The sequence below is a fragment of the Mchenga conophoros genome, linkage group LG23 (genome assembly GCF_057382185.1).
Source record: "Mchenga conophoros isolate Kocher_MC1m ecotype Shallow Benthic linkage group LG23, M_conophoros_male_GT1.1, whole genome shotgun sequence".
Taxonomy (NCBI): Eukaryota; Metazoa; Chordata; class Actinopteri; order Cichliformes; family Cichlidae; genus Mchenga; species Mchenga conophoros.
The window spans coordinates 24,121,213-24,132,941 of NC_140547.1; the positions used below are offsets into that span (position 1 = coordinate 24,121,213).

Here is an 11,729-nt window from a genome sequence, read left to right on the forward strand (position 1 = left end):
GTAGACTTCTGACTTGCTAGCTTTACAGCTGTTTCTCCTGTTTGTGCGGTAGCATTTAGCTGGCTAACAAACCATTCCGCTTCTGTTTTGTCGCTGAACAGCCTCTAGTTGAATTATTACCACTTTTTGGCAGCAGTGGCACATTACACACTATCAGGCACATCGATTAGCACGGCAAATATATCAATTTTAAGAGAAAAAGTAGTTGCATAACCTATTTGATCACTTATAATTTAATGATTTTTCAAATACTCAAAAATCCTGCGTGTATCTAGTTGCCAGTGGATATTCCACGCTCTGTTTGCACAGGTAATCCACTTGGTCATATGTTAGTTCAGATCTTCTTGTAAAATTCAGTGGTCAGTGTTCGCCACATCACCTTCATCACCTTCATCACCGTCTTATCATGTTTGTTATAAACCTCCTGCCTCATTTCTCTTTTATATCCCCCGATTTCTAGACGCAATCGAGACAAAGAGGTTGAGTTTTTGTGCCCCACGCAGCACCATCTCAGGTTCCACTGAGGACAAAGAGACAGAAGCAGAGAGGAAGATGAAATCCAAGGACCATGATATGCTGGGCGTAAGTCGTTTACATTACACTTAGTCTAAGTTGACATATTTGTGGTTCTTAAAGGGACTCGAGAGATACCCAGACACTGTCTCAAACTTTACACAGTTTCAAAGATGAAATTCTTTCATTAGCTGCAGAGTTGAAAATGGTCATTGCTTGTTTTTGAGGAATGAGGTAATAAAGTGGTGGCCACACACTAGCATTTTTCCCACTAATGTCACCAGGGAGGCTGTATACTTACCAACTGTTGAGGGTAACGTGTTGTGAAGGAGCTTCTTAGAAATATCTGTTTTTGTTGCAGTTAATTGCTTTTGAATTAAGCAGTTACAGTTTTTTAATGCGTTTCTTTAGCGCTGCTAAGCTAGTGAGATGGCAGAAAAGACAGCCTTTTCTTCATGGAAGTATTCACTTTATTTTGAATATATAGTTGAAAGGAGACAATAACTGCATCACAGTGAAATGCAGTGTGTGTGTGTTGAGAAAAATAATGATGGCCGTGCTGCAGCTACAGAGCATCAGTGCCTAGCTTTTAGGTCAGCTGAAACTGTCACTCCAAGGGGGATTAATTAGCTTGTTGCTGATTATGTGGTAGAGGAGAATACATTCAGATGTAGAAGTCCGGTAGGATATACTCCAATCTGACAACATAACCAACATGCACAAGCTAATTATTACCTTTATTTAACCAGTCCCATTGAGATCAAAGAAATCTGGCCAATATCTACAGCATGATGTGCAGTGTACAGATACTCACACAATCACTTCACTGGTTAAAGTGTGTTTAGAATCAGATGTTTCTGCAGTTAGTCCATGTCCAAGGTGCACAGGAAGAAAATTAAAAGAAAAAGAATAACCCAAAAGTACTGTAGACTTTGCTCTCCTCAGCAGGTAAGATCACACAGGCCCAGAGACTGGTCTGCAACCTCGTGGCAACCTCCAGTCATGAGTGAAAAATGCATATTCTCCTCACTTACGTTTCAGAAGGCTTTTTATTTGACAGTTAATAGTCTCTGTTTCTGGTTTGTGTCACACTTTTCACAGTTTCACTACCATTTAGCAAGTAGTTGAGAAGTGCTTGCAGACTAGTTGGCAACTGCTGCAACCACTAGAGACCAAAGCAATTAAAAGGAGGTTACTCCCCAAGCACAGTAAACCTCTTTGCAACTAGTTTCACCTAGAAAGCAACTTCCAGCAGCCAATTGCCAACAAAGTTATTCTTGGTTGCCAGGGGGGTTGTTGACCAAACTCTAGACCTGTGTGACTGAGGTCTTATAGACCTGGGATTCAAATGGTGCTTTTCTAGGCTTACTGACCGCTCCGCTCCATTTATAGGGTTAGTATAGTTGCTAAGGGGACACTTTGACACTTTGGGATTGGGATCTATGGCTCCCAGCCGGTCTCCAGGCCTTTGTGACTCTGTAACATTACCGACTGTTTTATAATGTTGCAAATAACTTTTAAAAGTAAACTTTCTCAAAACTGTAGGTATCTACATATGAATAACTAAATTTGCTACTGAACTAAAAAAGAGAGAAGCTTAAACACCACTTTGCTTTGCAAAAAGTTAACTTAGTCATGAGGGCTATATTTAAAGTTTTTTCCTGGTATCTTCTCTGTGCAAAAACCAGACTGCATAATAGCGCTCGTATGGCTTTGAAGGCGCGTTATGTCTCTGTTTTAAAATGACTTTTTTGTTGTCCATGAATAGGAAAGAGCCTTGCGAGTGTGCACGTACTCAGGCAGCAGCAGCGACACTGAGACTGAACCCGAGGGGACGGGAAGCACTTTGGGCTCGCCGCAAAAGACCCTGATCAACAGAGCTAAGAGGAATGACTCAGGTGTGGTTGAAAGTTGTAGTCGCTGAATCTTTCATGAAGCTTCCTCAGTCTTTATCTTTTGTAGAAGTTGGATCAAGTTTAACAAAAAATGCCTTTTTTGTGAATCTGTTTCCTGTGTTTCTAGTCGAGCAGAATGAGGACACCCTGAAGAGAAGAAGTGTGGAAAAATCCTTGTCAATCATGGACTACTACCAACACGACATGTTCTCGCACCTGGAGAAGGACAGCAGGAAGATTTCGCAGTACAACCTGCTGCACAAGGAGTCGGCCCTTGATGGAAAAGCTGGAGACAGGCTCAGTGTGAGTATTCAAACTCCTCATTGTTTCCCCGCTAATCAGATTCGCTCATTAACAGCTGTTTTACAGGCTTGCTGCCGATTCCCATCAAGCATTTTATTCGTGTTAAACTTTCCTGTCAAGGAAGCCGTCCAGTAGGTCACTTTCTAAGTGTTTCAATTTAGCGGGTGAATGTTCTGTATATTAATAGTTATTATTGATTGGTAGGCCTCAGAATACCATTAGAAAGAGAAAATGCACTACGCCCTGTGTTTGTTGTTCTAGGATAAATCAATTGGCTCTTAGCGTAGCCCAAAAAGAGGCACTTTAAAGTGTTAAAAGCCATGCAGCTCCCAGATGTATGCTTCTTTATGCAGCATAAAGAGGATGAGTATTGAGTCAGAAAAACGGCGCCTGACCTCAATGAAAGTCTTCCCAGGATGGAAGATGCATAATTTCGCTTTCCTTGCAGCGGAGGCAGAGGGAGGAAGAATAAATTGGACCGTTAGGATTCTCGTATGTCGCAAACTTCGGCAAGGAGACTCCTCAGATGGTCAGACTCCCAAAGCACAAGAGCTCTTTCAAAGTCACTAAAAATCCAAGGTTTTTTCTTTTTTCTTCCCGATAGAGTTGTTTGCGCTCCCAAGGTTTTTCTCTTCGGCCGTTTGGAATCGTTTACAGATTTTCACGGAAAAAATCCGCCTAATTGCTTTCGATCACCTCACCCTCTTGTGTCAGCGGGTATTTGCCTACAAGTATTTAACGCTGCTGAATGACAAATTAGAATCAGAGACCATGAAATGGCCTGCAGCCTGCAATATGCCGGCTCTCTGGGACAAACTCTCTTACAGTGCGCCTGCCCCAGCAGCAGCAGCCCTGACATAAAAATCCATAATTTAAAAAAAAAAGGCCTGAGTCAGCACGACTTTTTCAGAAAAACTATTGTCTATTAGAGATGGGGGAGAAAAATCTCAATTTATGGTGTGGGCTGGTTCTCGACCTCTGAAGTCATCTTGGAATTTAAAATGAGATCAGATCGAATCTATTTGTAATCATTTACACCCACAAATTAGAAAAAATAAACATTTTTTCGAATTTAGATCTCATTCCCACCATTAAACAGTCAAGTTTTGTTGTGCACATGCAGCCTCCATCTGAACCATGCTGCAGATTATTATGACAAATTGCGCTGGGTGTAGGTGATGCAGTGAGTCCAGGGTGATTCAGCAAGTAAACACACACCCGAGTGTCCTGAGAGCGGCACTCGAGCACAAATGAATCCCCCTAAGCTCCGAGGTCAGTTTGCTGACTCTGCCAAGTCAAGCAAAAGCAGCGTTTCGATCAAGTATTACATTATTGTACAGAGGCCGATTCGCCATTTAACAAAGCAAAGTTCAGCGACTCCACTCGAACTACAAGCGAGGAAACAGGAAGAGAGAGATTTCTGATTCCGATCCGAGTCCCGGTGGACAGGCAAAGCATCGAACGGGAAGCTTTTGAAGTGACGCTGTGCGGCCAAGCTGCAAGCACAGCTCCATTAGCCCACACGCAACGGACTGCCTAATTCTAATATTCACGTGTTTTTGAGCACGTACTTTAGGACCAAAGCTGCAATGGCCCCAAATGCAGTTTATCAATAGGCCTCCATTGTACAGTAATACAGCGATAATGAGTGTTAGCTGCTACCACTTGGGATCAATGGCTTTGTGTGTCGTAGCATTGGAGGTTTATGAACTGATCCAAGAGATTAAAGAAACAGCTTCCTCAATAATAGCTGACACTGTCATGAGGAGTAATTTACTTGTAGACCACTTTGCAGGTTTCTAACTCTAATTTCAAGACACTTTGCGTTTGGTATGAAATGTGTCGTATTTTTCTGCTATTCGTATTATGGTAGTCATGTTTACTGCAAAAAGTTCAAATAAAGCAGCAACTTCCATACATGAATAACAAAAACAACGACATTTCAGAAACTGCAGTTTCTCTACTGGCTCTGAAAATGACTCGTTCCCCATAGACTTCCAGTTTTACAGAGGAAATAAACAACTTTCCACCCAGCAGCTAAAAACTGTTTTTATGGTTTTAACCAATTTTCCCCCAATTTAAGAGCCTGACTGCTTTCACTGGAAGATGGGTGCCAACGCAAGTATCCACACCTGTCTGCTAGGCTAACCAAATAATGTGACGAATGATATCTGTTCCTGCTACCCTTAGCTTACATCTCAAGTCCTGTTTCTCACAAGGTAAAGCTGGTTGTTGTTAATCCAAAGGTTAGTAGTTTGCATGTCACACTGTCCTTGAGCGAGATACTGACCCCAAGTTGGTCCCAATTTAGAACTCCTCGAACGAATGTTAGACAAAGTGCTTAAAGTACTTGTAATACCTGTTTCTTAGTACGCCTTTAGTACCAACTGAGTTTGATTATGTCTATTGCTACAAGACAGGATGGATCTATGCATGCGTGGGCCCTGTGATTGGCTGGTACTGACTAGGTATTTGGATTAATGAGCAGTTAAACACACGTACCTAATGAAGTCACCGGTGAGTGGAAGTACCAGTCCGTGTAAAATGTGACTTTTCAAACCCAGGGAGACAAATCCAGATGAAGAGGAAGTCTGATTAGCTTTAATAAAAGGTAAAAGGTGTTTCAAATGCAACAACAGCACACCTGAGTTTGTCTAAACTTTTTCTTAGGTACAAATAGTATTGTAAACTTACAGTTTTTAGACAAAGCACCAATAAAAAACCCAAAATACAAATAAAAAAAGAGCAGCTGTAAAATTTAACCTGTAAAGTTTGACTCCACCTTACTACTGCTGCATAGTAAATTTACTTACTCCGATGGGAACCCACTTACTGAAGCATCCTATCGCACTGTGTACGTTTGCTGTGATTTTACTAGCAGCTAATTCCACTGATTTCAAACTTCTGCGTTAAAATAAGCATTCGTGTCAACAATAACCTTATTCGTCAGCCGTGAACCGACCGTAATGATGGATGACTGCTTCTGAACCCATTTACCCCGCATTATTCCTCTGAAAAAGACAATCTATCCGAGTGTCATCACCTCCTCACCCCTGGCTGTGCACGTCCACACCTGTGCGGCCGCTCTCCTTTTGTCGTGGCTCGGGAGCATTTGACTGTCACCGCCTTTAGTTTGGGGAAGTTTGGTGGCTGGTAGCGGGCCTGTGTCAGAGCCCCGTGATTTAAGCGCCTTTAATAACCTTTCACAAACACTCAGGAGAGTGATGTAAAGCTCAGCGGCTCCCATCAGGGCCCTCACAGCCCGTGCTGGCCTCCCATTCATCATCCTGACAGCACCTGACAGCCCCGCTAACGGCGTCCCCCACCCCCTTCTCCTTTCTATCCTCTCCTTCCTCCCAGTCTCTCTTTCTCCCACGTGTCTTTGCCTTTCTTCCCCTTCAGTTTTGCCCCTCTCTATTTCTGTCTCCCATACAACTCTCTTTGTCTTTCTTCCCAGTTGACTTTGCCCGCTTTCGCTCTAAACAGGTTTCCTTTGTCTCCTTCTGTCTTGTTTTTGTCCTCCTTGAATGAACTTTTGTGCTTTTATTGCTTTTCCTGCTTACTCATTACTTTCCCCCCTTTATTTCCACGCTTTGTCTGGGATATTGCTGCAGGAAAACAGCATCAGAACTTGTGCCAAGGTGTGGCATTGGTGATATTCCTGTGGCCCAGGTCCAAACAAAACCCTTCTGTGTAGCACAAATCAGCAGACTCCTCAAGCGTGGAACAGCTTGTTACCTTGGGCAGTAATTACATGGTGAGGGTTAGGGGAACATTTCAGTTGACATGCAGTTTGAAATAAGGCTGCTAGATAACCAAAACTGCATCAGTGTACAAATAAATATCAGCAGCAGGAATATGCGCTTCCCACTGTGTCACTGTCAGGCTGATAGCATCGCCAGAGTCAGATGGAAAAGACCCCGAAATAGAAAGCGAGAAGCCGCCATCGCACTTTCACCACACTGGCCCGCGATCAAATTACTCGCGCAGTGGTGACAGCAAAGACAACACATAGCCCGAGACAATAAATAAGTTATATTAGCATTTCCCCTCCCACCACCACTGTTGTCCTCATTGTAAAGTAACCCAGACGCTACGATCACACGATGCACGGACACGAAGTTGCTGAAATTCTGTCAGCAACAATAGAAAATGAGTTTTCCAATTACTTCTCCCTCCAAACTTTTCTCAAACCTGACACTGACCAAACTTGTGATTTGTTGCCTCCTTTCAGCACAGTTCACACTGAATACACTTTCACGTCATTGAAACTGGCCATGAATAGTTTCTAATAACCATTCAACACCCAGCTTGATGTCTGTCCACAGCTGCTCTGATTTTCTTGCAGATAACATGGGAAAAAAATTGTTTTGTTAGTATTAACACAAATCTCGCTTCATAATGCCTCCATGTGCTGAATACAGATCTGCTTCTATTAATTTTTTTTCTCATCACATCCTTTCGGCAAACTTAAATGCCAGCAGTGGACTTGTTGCTTTATTTTGAGGATGAACAAATAACATCTATGTCAAAGTCCTTGAGCTCTCAATCTTGGCTCGTGGTGACAGGAAGGTTTGCTAATTGGTTTACAGTGTAGATAATAATATTTGTCATCTTATTGCAAGTTATATCTTTAATAAACCAGTCAAAAGAAGCAAGTCAATCCTCCATATACATTCCTGTTAAAAATACATACTATTCAGGAGAAATAAACATGTTTGCAGCCTGTTACGAAATTAAACTAAACTAGATGAGGGCTCCTTTAAGCCACCCATTTTAATCGTATTAAGGTTCCAAGTTATGCAGTATTAAAGCATCATTTACATATAAATATATAATGATGAACCATGCATGTATATACCAGCATAGCCATACGTTTGACACTCACTGATATGTCAGTAAATGGCAGTCGTTGCAATTTTCAACCTCAGAGTTTACTTCTGGACCAACTGCTTTGCATCAGCTGCTTTATTAAATAGAAAAACAAGAATAATATAGTTATAAATATGCACTGATTAGTGTGTAATTATGTTTTCTAACAAACTGCAACTGCAGACTCAAAATATGAGGCGTCATGCCAATGTTTTATTATATGAGAACGTGTCCTCTCCACCAAAGAATGCAAAGGAAAGAGAAAACGCAAACAACATTTTAATAAAATGTTATCCTCAATGTCCTGAACACTAACATGCAAAAATGTGGATAAATATACTCATTTATTCCTGATACTGTTATTATCAGCACATTAGACATGTGATGCTCCTGTCTCTGGACATCTGACAATGAGCTCGCTAAACAGCAGCAACAGCTGGTTATAAGCTAACATTATGCCAGCTAATGTTAGGCTTGAGAGTCCTAAAAACCACACTTTCCCTCTGATAACAGTTTGATTACATTCTCAAATCCTTGGTGAGTTTATTCACTAAGTGTCTAAGTCCAATCCAATTGAAGACAGTTTCACTAATGTCAGATAATAGAAGCTAACGGTGGCTAATAGAGGCTAACAGCAGCTAACAGAGGCTAACAGCAGCAAAAACAGTTGCACTTACTGACAGAAAAGTTCACACGCCCTAAACAGCTCATCTCAGCATCACTGTCACTAGACAGAAAAATTCTTCATTGTCAATATCCCAGCATAACAAAATTACTGACAATAAATACCATATTTAAACATAGCTTACTGACTAATTAACAGATACATGAGGGTTGTAATGGTATGATGCTGAGCACTTTACATGAGTTTTTTTGCATAATATAAAATCCCCATAAGGAGGTGAAACTGCACATGAGGTTCATGCATAGTTACTGTGGGGTCGTGTTAAGATGGGGAGGAAGCTGTGTTTCGGTCGGTCTGTATGTGTTTGGATAGTTTTAAAGCGCCTGCCATAGTCATAGGAGCCTGAACACAGATCGGGGCGGTCGTGGCTCAAGAGTTGGGAGTTTGCCTTGTAATCGGAAGGTTGCCGGTTTGAGCCCCGGCTTGGACAGTCTCGGTCATTGTGTCCTTGGGCAAGACACTTCACCCGTTGCCTACCGGTGGTGGTCAGAGGGCCCGGTGGCGCCAGTGTCCGGCAGCCTCGCCTCTGTCAGTGCGCATCAGGTTGGCTGTGGCTACAATGTAGCTTGCCATCACCAGTGTGTGAATGGGTGGCTGACTGGTTGTGTAAAGTGCTTTGGGGTCCTTAGGGGCTAGAAAAGTGCTATACAAATACAGACCATCGTCCGAGGGGTGTGTTGTCTTCATGGTTTTGCTTGGCCCTCTTTATGATTTTGTTTTTGTTTGTGCTGCTTTCACAACATGCTTGTGTCACCTTTGGTGCAGCTACCATACAAGGCTGTCATGCAGGCTATGAGAATGCTCTCTGTTGTGCATGTGTAGAAGGTGATGAGCAGCTGTTGGAGCGGTTTGGCTCTCATCAGCCTCCTTAGAAGGTAAAGTCATTATTTTGCCTGACCTGTGGCTGCTGATGTGTTCTCATTCCAGTAAAGGCGACCCCCCCTCCCTGGGGACTCCAAGATGGCAACTGTTACTAGCTCCATCTTTTATTTACAGAGTGTGGCTATTACAATTTTGGTCATTAAAAGCTACTAAGTATAGCAGTGTGCATACAATTAGTTTGACTTCATGAGAAATCTGAAGGATTACAGATCTAAAGCATAGACGTGTAACATCTGTACGACTCAGAATATTAACGTAAAAAGGGAAAAATACATAACAGCAGGGGAAAACGAAAAAATGTTTCTTGCTTGAGCCTTAATAAAAGACCCTTTCACTCAGCTTTTGTAGCAAGCAGGTCTGCTGAATTTGAGTTTAGACATCCTATTACTGGCATGTGATGCAGAACCAATTGCTGATTCGGGCCCTCGTGTTTTCAAGAAGGAAGCTCTCACTGAGACGTCCGCCTGGAGCCTGAGTTATGTGTGGAGCCATCATTTTGGCTGCGCCCGCAGGTGGTACAGAGACCTGCACCGGGAAGCTTCGATCTGCAGGTAATTGTGTTCCTCCGAAATCAAACCCAATCAGCGATAGCACAGCCAACCCCCCTTTCTTTTCTCTCCTCTTGTTTGTGACGAATGGAGGCTGGCTGAGAGAATCAGCATCTGAAGACTGTTTTTCACTGTCGCACAGCTAATCACAGATTCACGTTGTGCACTCTTTTCTTTGCCCCGAGGCGGTTTAACGACAGGTCTTTTCTTTTTTGTACAGCTGACAAAAATCTGACACAAAAATAGGAAAGCTATGAAAAAGCACGCGTGGGTGTCGAATTAAAACTCGTCCGGTCTAATCTGCATTCAGCACCTGTTTTTAATTTGGAAGTTAACCTCCGCACCTGCAAAAAAAAAAAGAAAAAAGCTGCTCCTGTGTGTCAGATGTGAGTCACACGTCACCTCTGGGCACATTTTTCCTTTAATATTTCTTTTGATTCCGACCTCTTTACAAATTTATGATGACTCCGCCTCCCAACAAAGGTCACCGTGCAGATTAATGGGCCTCGATGGGATGTTAGGGTTTTGTGTTGATTCGGCATCAGTCACAATATGAGGTGATTACTTTCATTTTTAGCCTTCCTGTTGAACTTTTCAGGCATTTTCTTTTACATTTGCATGTTTAAAACTCTTCCAGGATTTGATGCTCTTATGAGACCTGCTGCATTTAGAGGCAAATGATTTCCTCTCTTCCCTCTCAATCCTTTCCTCATCATGACATAGTTTACACCTGGGTTGGCACGTGAATGTAATTAGGTTGTTAGTAAGAGAAACTGAGAAGACTTAACTAATGTTTCACTATAGAGCAGTGACATCCCTGTATCGAGCACGAACAGCCTGCTATGTCTCACAGAAAGAAATCCAGTTTCAGCGGTATGTCATTTAGTCAGTAAGCTGTCACTGCATACATCTACAGAAGCACCACATCACCAAAGGTGGAATATTTTGATAAGATAAGAGATGAGGCTACTTGATAAGGAGAAAAATATGCTAGATCAGGCTGCAGCAGGAAATAGAAGAAACCCTAAATGGACACACTTCCATTACATACAGACCTTAGAATGAATTAAAAATATAAATAATAAAAAAATAAATTAAAATAAGCTGTTCAATCAATGGTTTCACAGACAACAGGACTAATTAATTAATTAACAGCTGTGCTTACATAAAGGGACACTGTACTTCCTGCTACAGTTCAAAATTACGTGACTTCAGCTTCTTGTAGATTGATGCTATGAGCCTGCTCCTGCTCTGTGGCTGGAAATGTCAACCCTGTGGACCAGACTAACAGCAACAGGCTCATGTGAAGCTTTCACCCTACAGTATATTAATTAGGCTGGGATATAGCAGCATTATGAACATAGACATTTTTACAGAGTAAACAAAAAAGGTGAGCTAATGTCTCCTTAGGTCGCCCACTTTTACATACTGTTAAATCAGAAATAACCAAATTAAACTTTTCTCATTGTGGCCTCTTTGATAAAAAGGAGAAATTCCTTGCTTTATGACTTATTCGATCAAACCCTTTTGGTTTTTATTTAGGTGGAACTTTTGTAATAAAGGCTGTGAAAGCATGTATTTATGGCTAAGTAAGACAAATGTGATCACGTTTTCAGTGTGATAAGAGGCAGATGAGACCTTCATATTAAGGGGAACTTTTAAAGATCTCTGTGTGTGCGTGACCCTTGCAGTAAGAGTTTGCACGGGCCAAATTGTGCTAATAAAGTTCAGTGGCGTATGTGTTTGTGCTCCTTGTGTGAAGTAGTTCTGGATTTATGTCCGAAGGGAGCTACAGCTCGCAGCTAAATGCTAAACGGTCCAGGTTTGGAGGGTCCCTAGAGGTTGTCCAGCCCCTGCAGCTACTCCTCTGTGTACTTACCCCTGCAAAAAGCACCTATGAAGATAGCTGCTGTGCTCCCAGGCTTTATTTGTTGCAGAAATAAAGTTGTTTACAGCCTCTGAGGAGGTGTTTTGATGCTGAGGGGTACAGTAACTACCTTGTTAAAGTGTCTTTTGAGACACGCATTAAAA

The 11,729-nt window shown here is 42.1% G+C and overlaps 1 protein-coding gene across 6 annotated transcripts in view; it reads left to right on the forward strand.

Annotated features, from left to right (window-relative positions):
* LOC146547267 (nck-associated protein 5-like) overlaps positions 1-11,729 on the forward strand; it is a 184,596-nt gene that overhangs the window by 169,375 nt on the left and 3,492 nt on the right. For all 6 annotated transcript variants that reach the window (XM_085264291.1, XM_085264292.1, XM_085264293.1 and 3 more), the window contains 3 exons: positions 461-582; positions 2,282-2,411; positions 2,536-2,711. In XM_085264291.1, coding sequence (XP_085120417.1) covers positions 461-582; positions 2,282-2,411; positions 2,536-2,711 — 428 coding nt within the window. The remainder of the gene's footprint in view (positions 1-460; positions 583-2,281; positions 2,412-2,535; positions 2,712-11,729) is intronic.